Genomic DNA, 12,994 nt, shown 5'->3' with positions numbered 1-12,994 from the left:
TAAGGAACTTGTCCTTGATAGCACTTGTACATGCAGGACAGTTATAAGTCATTTCATTTTGATTATCTGCACGACTGCTCTTCACCATTAACAGAGATAATAGAAATATAGTTTCCTATTCAGTCAATAGTTTCTCTCTTCCAGGGAGATAAGAAATAAATATTGTCTAGTGAATCAAACTGATGGAATAAACCTCACTGCTTCCTAATTTAGAAAAGTACAATTCAGTAATTTATCAGTCATAGGTTTCTAACTAATAAACTGGGGCAAAGAAAGCTTGGTTTCTCTTCTTTCTTGTAGTATGTACAGAAGAAACCTAATTCTTAACTCAGTTGTGTAAATAGCTTTTAATTCAAGGTTAAAGACAAGTGCTGACACCAGAAACTTGATCAGGCTCACTCTTGCAAGGGACATGAGTCTCGCTTCCCATTCCTCACCACTAAAGAAAACAATTTTTGCAACAACTACCTATGACGCAGTCAGTGCACACTGGTACGATAAAATGGTAAGAACCTTAAACTGCAATCAGGAACAGCAAGAGCTTAATCTCTAACTCACTGACTGCATGGTCTTAACCTCTCGAAGCTGCAATGCTTTCATCCACCATGATATACTATGATGTAACACAACTAGTTGGCCAAGGAACCCTAGCACAATGTGAGAAATTATGAATTATCCCAGCCCAAACACGATTCAGTAAAGTGAAATGTGTAGTAAACAATCTCAATCCCAGTTTGTATTTTAGAACTGAATAAAAAGGAGTTCCTATATGAGCTATTTTATGTCTGCTGCAGATCTGAATTCTAACTGCAATGAATGTGGATCTCCTTCCTTCATCATATTCCAAAATCTGTTCATTCACTTGTAGAGTAAAAAAATCTCAGGATGTCTGGGTGGCTCAGTTGCTTAAGCAGCAGACTCTTGAATTAGGCTCAGGTCATGATCTCACAGTTCTTGAGTTAGAGCCTGCATCAGGCTCTGCACATACAGTGAGACCCTGCTTGGGATTCTCTCTCTCTCTCTGCCCCTCTTCCGCTGTCAAAATAATTGAACTTAAAAAAAAAAAAAAATCTCTGCTCTCTCTTCTCTAAGTTAAATGATTTATTACATAAATAATGGAGTATATTCTGAATATAAATATACATTTACACATATATTTTCTCTCCACTGACTAAAAATTACTGAGAGGGCAGAATATTTTTCCTTTGCAATTCTGCAAACTGTATTCATCTGGGTCTCTGGAAGGTGTAAAGTGGGGGGAAAAAGTGAATTTGAAAAACCCAAAAATGAAATTCTCTCCTGCAGGAAAATTTCTAATTAAAAGTCAAATCTTATTTTTTTGACAAAGATTAAGGATAAGGAATCATGATTTATATAAAAGGCATGTGGGCCAAGAATGTAATAATAGTAATAAAATAGTAACAGTCTAAAATAGGGAAGACTAATATGAGAACACAGGCAGCCAGCCACCTCTCACAGCGCCCACCCCCTCACTGAACAGATTCAGGCACTGTAGACCACTAAATCAGAAACTTTCCCGGTAAGAAACACCAACCAATGAAACACAACCAACTATGTTAGCATGCAACATGGAACCCTTTAAATCATTTCTAATTTAAAAGGTACATGCAATAAAACAAACTCACTTAATCTAAACAAACTCACTTCTAAAAAGTCACAATGAAACTCAAACTGACAATATTATTCAAGTGGTCTCTGGAGTAGACACTTTGGTTGATTATGTCTCCTTCCTAAAAGAACCCTGTATTTGTCCAGTATCTTCTTCCATGCCACTAAATGCTTCGACATCACCATTTGCTTCAGTAAAAGCTGATCCCAGAGCCAGTGCCTCCAGAAGCAATCACAGCAGTCCTATTCCCCTGGTCTTTCAATAGAAGCATGTTTTAAAAATTCTAGCCAATTCTACATGAAAATGCTGGCTGAATCCTGTCGTTCTTTTTACTTCCTAACTTTGGCAAGGGGTTGTCAATTTCTCTTCCCAATGTGCCTAAAAATGAAATATTTTTTCAGGAACAAAAGGGAAAGCACTCTCACCAAAGACAAGTAGAAGGCAAATCTCAAGCCTCAGTAATATATTTTCCTGGTTTAATGAATTATTTCTACTAAAATACAAACGTATAAAGAAATGCAAAAGAATGAAACTGAACCACTATCTTATGCCAGACACAAAAATTAACCCAAAATGGATAAAAGACTTGAATGTTAAGACCAGAAGCCAAAACTCCTAGAAGAAAACGTAAGTGGTAAGTAAGCTCCTTGACGTCAGTCTTTGGATGACTCTTTTTGGATCTAACTCCAAAACAAAGACAACAAAAGCAAAAACACACAATTGGAAGTATACATCAAACTAAAAACAATATTCAGAGAGAGAACAGACTGGTGGTTGCCAGAGTTGGGAAAGCGGTGAGGGGTGGACCAAAACAGGTCACGGGGGTCAAATAATACAAACTTACAGTTACAAAATACCTGTCATCATTTCTTCCCAGTCCTTCCTCTACAATCTACCTCAAATTCATATCAACGGTGCTCACCAGGAGTAGTACAACAGTTACCTGAGGGGCTTCCCCATCTCCCAGGCAGCATATTCACAATTTTTACAGGGCATATGACTCTCCTGGGTTCCTGTTTACCATGCAGGTTCTACTGCCTTAGCCCTAGGAATTTGGATATAATGGGTCTGGACTGGGGAAGGGAAGTGTGCTATCTTAACAAGCATCCCAGGATGTTTCATTGATCTAAGACCACTCACTGTGAGTCTTTCCATCCCTCCCAGTCATCCTCTACACTGCACTCAAGTGACCATTCTGAAGTATACATCTGTTCTCAGCACTGCCAATGAACCTCCACTAACTACACAAGCTACTCTGAAATCCGTTTCAAGTTACTTTACTAGTTGGTTCTAATCCACTACATTTTCTCTGGAGTTATTCGCAGTTTCCCCAGAACCCTTCTTCACCTGTAGCTGGTACTGCTCCACAGGTCCCCATTTCCCCTTCTAGGCAGGGAACGCTCTCAGGACAGAGCCTCAGTGCTTCCTCACACAGTACACTGCCTGCCATAAACAAGTCTGAATAAAGAGATGATGTGTCAACCAGGCTTCTTTACTGTGGACCAAAAAGCACCCAGGTATTTGGTTAAATATTATTCTGGGTGTTTCTAGATGAGATTAACACATGAATGTGGACATTGAGTAAAGCAGATTGCCCTCCCCAGTGTGGGTGGGCCTCAATCCATCACTTGAAGGCTTGAACAAAAAAAAAGGTCTAATTAAAAGAGAATTCAAACTCTCTTTTAGTTGGAACATCAGTCTTCTCTGGTTTTCTCACTTAGACTAGAACTTACAACACTGGCTCTCCTGCTTTTCAGGACTTTGGACTTGGACTGAAACTATACCATTAGCCCTCCTGGGTCTCTAGTTTGCCAAATGAGGATCTTGGGACTTCTCAGCCTCCAAAATCACATGAACCAACACTTTATAATATTGATATTTATGTGATTCTAAGTATAGAACAATAAATGTAAGTCTCTCTGGCATTCTCTCTCTCCCTTTAATATATATTGGTTCTGTCTATATGGAAAACCCCCGACTAACATACTACTTACAGAGGTGAAAAAAACAGGGTTTTCTTTCTTTCTTCTACTTTACTCTATACTGAGACTACAATGGGAATTCAACAGAACTAAAAATATTAAATAAAGTTGAATAAACTGTTCTGATAAACTGTTCCAATAAACAGGAAGGGAAGCTGGAGGCCAAGTTAGCTACAGAAGTAAATATTTCATGTTTCTCACGTGCCATTTTCTGAAAGTCTACTTATACCCTACAGTTGAATGAACTGTAATTTCTAGAACTTTATTTAATTCACAGAATTACAGAATAGGAAGATTATCAGAATTCTTGTCTAACCTCTCTCAGAAACTTAGAAAAGTCAGGAAAACAGTTTCTACACTGTGCTTCTACATGCCAAATACCAGCCCCAGGGAAAAGGCAACGACCAGACAATTCTGGGGAAGAAAACAGGGGTTTTACATCCCAGCTACCCAGGCACCCCAGCCCTCAAGTCTAGGCCTTTCTAGTCCGGATCCCCATAACAGTGTCCTAGTCAGTCTGCCCTCCTTACGTTCACCACTTTCCTCTTCCAAACCAAAACCTTCTTCCTGGCTGAGTGGACATCTTGAGTCAGAACAGCATGATTCTAGTTTTGACGACTCCACTAAACTGCTGGGTCACTGCACTTTTCTGAGTCTCTGTAACCTAATCTTTCAAATAATGAAATTACACCAATTTCTAAACTTTATTCCTAACAACTTCCTGACCCTCATCCTTTGCATTTGCACCATTCTATCATAATGTCCACTTCCTATACCCTAAGTCCTATCCTTTCCTGAAGACTCTAACATACAGTGCCTTTTCCTTGTCTTCCTATTAAACCACAACCCAGAATTCTACTATTTTGTGTGCTTTATTCAAAACAGATATAATGGTCTTTACTCATTACCAGTGTTCCATTTTACACCCTCCCCCTAACTAAATTATATATTCCAAAGAGGACAAGGAACATTTGTTTATATCCTGAACACTTCATAAACAGTTGCAAACTTTGTCATGTATGTATGTTATGTATATTATGTACATACATGTATGTATGTTATGTATATTATGCATAAATATACAATATTTATAGTCATGTGGCATAAACGCTATGTTAACTTTAAAAAAAACCTGCCTACACGCATGGTTTCTTATTTTGGTTGTGATCACAAAAGTTTGAACGCTCCACTTCATCTGAACTCCTACATTCTTGAAAGCAAGTTTACATGCCAAACCCATTATGTCTACGTATGTTGAATAAGATTCAACAATGTATATTTGCTTTCCATGTGTTTCAACAAAATGTTCAATGGCAACCGTTCCCATTTCCTATAGATTGTTTATAAAGAACAAAGAAAACTGACTCAGTATATTACTGACATAAAGTCTAGCGGTCTTAAAGCTCATTAAGTATTGCTTATCATAAAACACATGCCCTTTATTAATAATAACAAGAAAAGGTATAGCAATTCTATTAACTTCAAAGGATACAATGAAATGAAATTTCAAATTTGTAGTTACATGAGAGTGTCAGCATTTCTGATAAAATGATTTTAACTATTCTCATAAAACATTAATTCTAACCGTTCTCTTTTAAAACTGGTCGAGTACCAGATGACTCTAATATTTAAAGGGGTACTTCTACCAGACAAATATAACAAATACAGGATGCTTTTCAAACAGGATGCTTTTCAATCATCTTTTCCCCATAACTTGCCTAATGGACAGGGGAACTTTGTTAGTTAAAAAAAAAGGACATATTCAAAACATCTTAAAAAAAGGAATTTATACGCTAACATACACATAGATTATTTTTTAAAAACTTCATGCCACATCATGAACTGATTATTGGACCAAAGAAGTCCAATCTATCATTTCACTTTAGCAAAGTAAAGCTGATCTCAAGATCAAACTAATTATAAGCAAAAGAAATCTACTTTTTCTTTCTTTTTAATTTTTTTTTTTTTAACATTTATTCATTTTTTGACAGACAGAGAGAGACAGAGCGTGAGTCAGGGAGTGGCAGAGAGATGAGGGAGACACAGAATCTGAAGCAGGCTCCAGGCTCCGAACTGCAAGCACAGAGCCTGATGCGGAGCTTGAACTCAGACGTGAGATCATGACCTGAGCCGAAGTCGGACACTTAACTGATGGAGCCACCCAAGTAACCCCCCCACTTTTTCTTTATGAAAGACAAAATTAAAAAGCCACCACACTGTGCTTATATAGTAGTAGTGAACAAAAATGATTCAGGATATAATTAATTACCACCCTCCCCAAGTTCAAGTACAATTAAATGATCCACCTACTCTTTGTAAGTTCCTGTTTCAGGATCTTCTGTCATGACATCATGTAAGCCTTCCACTGAGATGTTTATAATCCCACAGAATTTATCTTGGATGACACTAAAATAAAAGAAGAGCAAAACAAATTAAACTGGAGTATTTTAACCAGTAGTTATTTTTTTCTTTTCTTTTCTTTTTCTAATTATCCCTTTAAACATCAAGAGAAATTTTAGTAGTAAAATAAAAAAGGAAAGCAAACTTCCAAAATATTTCTTATAATAGAAAGAGATAGGAAAAGATATACTTTAAAAAAGTATATATAGAAGAGATTTTTATTTATAAAAAGTATTTATAAAAGTATTTATAAAAAGTATAAATTATAAAAAGTATTTACAAAAGTATTATAAAAAGTATTTATAAAAGAGATAGGAAAGATATACTTTAATATTTTCTTATTACAATAGTCCTATGCTGATTTTATAACTAAAAAGATAAAGATAACAAAAATGTTTAAGATTAAAAATCTCTTTTCTTCTGAAGACAATGCCGAGAAAAGACAAGCCATCGACTGGGAAAAAAGTATTTGTAAAACATGTATGATAAAGGATTTGAATCCAGAACATATAAAGACCTCTAAAAGCTCAAGAAGACAACCACTCAATTTAAAAATTGGCAAAGACTTTCACAGACACTTCACTAGAGATATAAAGATGGCATACGAATACTTGAAAATATGTTCAGTGTTATTAGTCATCAGAGAAACGCAAATTAAAACCTCAAAGATATTTTGATTAAAAGTTAAATTAAGAAGGGCGACAATACCAGGTGCTGATAAAGATGAAAAACAATGATATACACACTGCTGCAAAGAATGAAAAAACGGTATCCATTTTAGAAACCACAATGGCAGTTTTTATAAAGTTAGCACACTCCATGCAAATCAGCAATCCATTCTTATGTATTTATCCAAGACCAAAACAAGTACCTTCAGATGTGAATGTAAACATTTATGGTAGGTTTATTCGTAATAATTCACAACTACAAATGACCCAAATATCCATCAACCAGTGAATGGATAAACTGTAGGAAGCTTATTCAAAGAAAGTTGTTAGCAATAAAAATGAACTAAAGATACATGCAACAACTTGGATAAATCTCAAAAACATTATGCTAAGAGAATAAAAGACTCAAAATGCTACATATTGTAGGCCTCCATTTATGTGACTTTCTTGAAAGGCAAAATTATTTGTTCAGTGGTTGCTAGAGAAAGAGACAAGGGAACTTATTGGGGTGACAGGAGTGTTCTATATACAGCGTGTACATCTGTGAACACTTTAAAGCTTAAAGGAGTTTTACTCTGATACTGTATTTTTTTTTTTTAACATTTTCTTGGTTTTTGTTTGTTTGTTTGAAAGGGAAAGTGTGAGCGAGCATGGAGAGGTGAAGCAGACTCTACACCTAGCAAACAGCCAAGATGGGGCTTGATCTCACAACCCATGAGACCACGACCTGAGCCGAAAACAAGAATCAGATCCCCAACAGAATGAGCCCCCCAGGTGCACCATATGTAACTATACTTTCTTTAATGATTCTGACTTTAAAATTTTTTTTAATGTTTATTTATTTTGAAGGAGAGAGAGAGCATGAGCAGGGGAGGGGCAAAGAGAGAGAGGGAGACATAGAATCTGAAGCTCCAGGCTCTAAGGTGTTAGCACAGAGCCTGACACAGGGCTCGAACTTGCCGTGAGATTGTGATTTGAGCCAAAGTTAGATGCTTAACCGACTGAGTCACCAGGCGTCCCTAATGAATCCAACTTTTAAAAGGTGGAAGTCCATAACCATCCACTGAAACACTAAATTATACTATTTGAATTTAAAACTAACTGAATAAATTCTAATGTTCATCACCAGGGAACTTCTAGTATCATTTCTATAAGAGATATACAGTGTTGCTTATTCTGCATTAACATGAATGATTGTTTTAAATGTTCAGTAAAGTAGATACCAAGTAACCATATTTTGGGTCATGTTCCTGCCTTTGTAAAGTCAAATGTTTTATCTGTACATTCAAATGGGATCAGATTTTAGACAAGTCAGCAGTCAAGCAAAAGTAATAACTAGCTGATGTCATTCTAAGAAAATTTTTTTTAATATTTATTTTTGAGAGAGACAGAGACAGAAGGCGAGTGGGTTGGGGCAGAGAGAGAGGGAGGCACAGAATAGGAAGCAGGCTCCAGGCTCCGAACTATAAACACAGAGCCCTACACGGGGCTCGAACTGATAAGCTGTGAGATCATGACCCGAGCCGAAGTCAGAAGTCAGACGCTCAACGTACTGTGACACCCAGGCGCCCCCTGATGTCATTCTAACACATTTTAATGTACATATTAACACCCTATTACAGGAGTATGTATTTTTTTAAGTCACTGTATTTCCTTCATATAAGAACTAAAAAAAATCTCTCAAGAAAGACACATATAATCTACCTTATTCAGTTCAGGGAACAACCCCTAGGGAAAAAAACAAAACGAAACTAGAAAACAAAAATTGTGCCTAAAGTTTCACCCACTAACTGTGTGATCCGGCTGCAGTTAATTCATTTCTCTAAGTATTGGTCTCCTTGTTTGCAAATGTAAGGCTGAACTCAAGTATGGCAGATACATGGAGGGAATATGGACATTTTCACTTCTGAATGCAGAGTAAATCACCCCTGATCCAATATAGAATGCTAATAAGGCAGGCAGGTTCTGAGATTCCTTTTTAACACAGGAGCATTCCAGAAAGCTAGCAACAACTGATTAGTTGAAAAAGACAAAAATCCTCCAGACTACAGCTTTCAAGCTTGTTTACCAGGCCTTTATGTCAGCATTATTGAGGGACAATCCATGCAAGCAGCTGCCTTCTCTACTCATATCACCTACAAGCATCAACCCCAACACGTTCTAGGAAAACTGGTAATTTTGCCAGAAAATGAAATGGAATTCTGAGTACTGTGTACTTTCTCAAAAGACTTAACATGAATTTTCCTAACAGATATCTGGCAATCTGAATGTGAACATGATCTACTGGTGGGTGAAGGTTAAGTACGAGGGAGGGAATTGTAGAAGGAAGAGAAAAAAATGGTATATATTTGACAACCAGCTCATATCATTATAGGTTTTACTGCAAATTATCATATTGATCAGTGATGATGTTACCAGCACAGGCACATGTTTCTGAGAAGAAGGCAGGAAGTTCTATCTCTGCCATAATTAGAAAAAAAGTAATTAGCAATAGAGTGAATAAACGATATAGTTCTAGAGTACTGAGCCTCTGTGGACATGCACATTCACTACACGAGAGCATTCAAGGCTGAGGACAGAGCCTTCAAGACTGATAATCACACTGCTGCATGAATAGGGTCAACTTCTGACTGTACAATTCTTGCCAAAAGGCATCACTTCACCTCTTTCTCATGAATGTTGAGTTTGTTTAGATGACACTCCTGGACCCAAAATGAAGCTTGAAAAGTTCTGAGAGAAATCTACAGAGTTCAGGAACCTGAGATTTAAGTGAAGCCAGGAGCGAGAAATAATCAATGACTGAGATAAAGAAGAAAATTAGAATAAAGAATGGAAAATGATACCCATAGAAGAAGACTGGACAGAGATCAGAAGATACAGGTCCAAACTCCACTCAGCTTGCACATGCTTATTCAGGCTTGGAGGAGAAGCCAGTCTGGCAATCAGTGGTGTTCACCCTCCCTATTCCCTCCGCTGTCCCCACCTGGATATCCAGCTCTACCAGCAGACTGTCTAGTAAGGGTAAGTGAAGTGAGGCAACCTCAGTCAGTGGGCAGTCACTTTTTTTTTTCCACTGGAACGTGACTCGTTCTGCACAAAAAGGACACAAGAGGCAGAGACCTATGAATGGGAGGGGGATTAAATTCCAACACACCAGGAAAACCATACTTGCACTGGAGTACCCATTAGGTACCAAGATGGGGTGACCAGAGACTACAAGTTCAGAAAAGAGAAAAATGACTAAAGCCCAGAGTAGAAAGGTACATGGGCTGGCTCTGAATGGGAAGAGAGGACTCTCAAAAAGGTCTCTGCTGACTCTTAAAAACTGAGAACTGAGGGTTGATGGGGGGTGGGAGGGAGGAGAGGGTGGGTGATGGGTACTGAGGAGGGCACCTTTTGGGATGAGCACTGGGTGTTGTATGGAAACCAATTTGACAATAAACTTCATATATTGAAAAAAATAAAAATAAAAAAAGGTCTCTGCTGTCAGTGGAGAGCCCACTTCAGATCCCCTGCTCCCTCTGCAATACCCCCACTCAAAAATAAACATTAAAAAAAAGAGAGAGAGAAGGAAGGACTGAAGAATGGAAATGGAAGTATCCATGCCGTGTCCTGGGGTCAGGAAAAGAAATTATTTTACACAAAAATTGTTTTCAAAGCATTCAAGTTAAGAAACAAACAAACACATAAGATGTACTGCCGTTACCACTCATGAGTCAGTTTGGGAAAAGTACCCCCAAATATTAGGGATAACAAAGAGCCAAAAGAGGCTTCCACTTACTGGCACGCAGAAGACCTATTTACTTAAAAAAAAATAAGCATTAAGAAGTTATCATTTTTTTCTCCTTTGTAATAAGCTGTTATAAAAACATGACCTCCAAATGCATAAATGTAACATGTTAAAACAAAGCCTCTAAAATAGATTTCTTGGGATGCCTGGGTGGCTGAGTCGGTTAAGCATCGACTTCAGCTCAGGTTATGATCTGGCGGTTCATGGGTTCAAACCCCGTGTCAGACTCTGTGCTGACAGCTCAGAGCCTGGAGCCTGCTTCAGATTCTGTGTCTCCCTCTTTCTGTACCCCTCTCCCTGCTCGTGCTCTGTCTCTCTCTCTCTCAAAAACGAATAAACATTAAAAAAAAATTTTAAATTAAAATATTTATTTTACTACAGTATTTTTAAAAATCTTTGGATATTCATCAAATTGTCACTTTGCTTCGCTTTTTACTCACACAATACTCTCTCAGTCCTTGTCATTTACAAATTAAGAACAAATCTTATTTTTCCACACTAGACAACCTTTCTGAATTAAATGCTTTAAAATGTGATTAGACATTTAAAATGGAAACAAATCAAATGAGAGCTATAAACCAGGAATGAAAGAAAAATAGGTTTGGAGGAGGAAAAGAAGGGAGAAAAAGGCATTGTACTCACTTAATCTTATACATATAACCTCTCTAGCAAAGGACAACAATTAGTTGGTTTTTTTTTTTCCCCAGTGAAAAACAGCCGAGTTTTTTCTTTCCTCTGAGCTACACGTTTAGTTATATCTAGCACTTCATAAGTATTCTTCTTAGTGTGCCATCGTCTAATGTCCTCTTTGTGCACATCATTCAAATGTAGTATCAAACCTAGCATATAATGTGGAAGAAGTGAAGGTAGCTAGAGTGAACCAGGTGCGTTTATTTATTTAAACATTTACTCATATTTGAGGGGGAGAGAGAGAGATAGAGAGAGCAAGTGGGGGAGGGGCAGAGATAGGGAGACAGACAGAGGATCTGCTGTGAGCACAGAGCCTGATATGGGGCTCGAAGTCATGAACCACGAGACTGTGACCAGAGCCAAAATCAAGAGTAGGCCAGTGAGTCACCCAGGAGCCCCACCATGTAATTTTAGATCTCACCCTGTTCTTAATCTCTTAAACCCGTGCTTACCAAGAAGGGACAGTTCACATGAACAAGGATGCAACAATCTAGACTCTTAAAAGAATAGCTAAACTCCATGCTAGTCTGTATACAGCTTCTACAGCACAGCAGAAGAGCAGAAAAAACAATACTTAAGAGATTTTAAAAAATTAAAATGCTGACTCCGGACAAAACTTGACATCTTGCTATTATCACTAGGGCAGATATGAGAAGACTGGCTCAGTGATTATTAATAAATAAAAGGTAGGCTTATACCAAGATACCACTTTATTTTCAAAACAAAATTAAAAAAAAAAAAAAAAATTAAGGACTCGAGTAAGTAATTTTACCCTAGCCGACCTTTCCTGGTGAATGGATCACCACAGTTAAGTAAACATTTTATGAGTCCCTAATTTATTTTATTAAACATTCATTTTAGTAAATGAATTCGTTTTAGTAAACATTTTACGAGTCCCTAATATGTGTTAGACATCATGATAAGCACTGGAGATCAAAAAAATGGCTACCTCCAAGACTACGTAACATGAAAAAAAACAGTCTCCTCAAAAAGTGGAACTGGAAAATTGGACAACTACACGCAAAAGAATGAAACTGGGCCACTTCCTCACACCATGCACAAAGATAAACTCAAAAGACATTAAGGACCTAAATTTAAGACCTAAATCCATAAAAATCCTAGAGGAGAGCACAGGCAGTAATATCTCTGACACCAACCAAAGCAACATTTTTCTAGATAAGTCTCCTGAGACAAGGGAAGCAAAAGCAAAAATAAACTAGTGGGACTACATCAAAATAAAAAGCTTCTGCAGAGTGAAGGAAACAATCAACAAAACTAAAAGACAGCCTACTCAATGGGAGAAGATATTTGCAAATAACATATCCAATAGAGGGTTAGTATACAAAATATATTAAGAACTTACATAACTCAACACCCAAAAACAATCCAATTAAAAATGGGCAGAAAATGTGAACAGGCATTTCTCCAAAGAAGACATCCAGATGGCTAACAGATACATGAAAAGATGCTCAACATCAGTAATCATCAGGGAAATGCAAATCACAACCATAATGACATCATCACCTCATACCTGTCGGAATGGCTATAAAAAAAAAAACAACACATGAAACAACAAGTGTTAGTAAGAATGTGGAGAAAAAGGAACCCTTGTACACTGTTCATGGGAATGCAAACTGGCCCAGCCATGCGACAAACAGTCTAGAGCTACCTCAAAAAATTAAAAATAGAATTACCATATGATCTGGTAATTACACTACTATTTACCCAAAGAATGTGAAACACTAATTCAGAATGATATATGCACCCAAATGTTGACCGTAGCATTATTTACAATAGCCAAATTATGAAGGCAACCCAAGTGTCCATCCATAGA

General features: G+C 37.3%; 1 protein-coding gene across 3 annotated transcripts in view; it reads right to left on the bottom strand.

The window, feature by feature from the left end:
• The window catches only part of IPO11 (importin 11), a 203,759-nt gene that overhangs the window by 30,919 nt on the left and 159,846 nt on the right, over positions 1-12,994 (bottom strand). For all 3 annotated transcript variants that reach the window (XM_053223347.1, XM_027041178.2, XM_053223350.1), the window contains one exon: positions 5,923-6,018. In XM_053223347.1, coding sequence (XP_053079322.1) covers positions 5,923-6,018 — 96 coding nt within the window. The remainder of the gene's footprint in view (positions 1-5,922; positions 6,019-12,994) is intronic.

Source organism: Acinonyx jubatus, chromosome A1 (assembly GCF_027475565.1).
Source record: "Acinonyx jubatus isolate Ajub_Pintada_27869175 chromosome A1, VMU_Ajub_asm_v1.0, whole genome shotgun sequence".
NCBI classification, from domain to species: domain Eukaryota; kingdom Metazoa; phylum Chordata; class Mammalia; order Carnivora; family Felidae; genus Acinonyx; species Acinonyx jubatus.
Note: the sequence above shows the minus strand (reverse complement) of the source record. Positions and strands in the feature narration are given on the sequence as shown.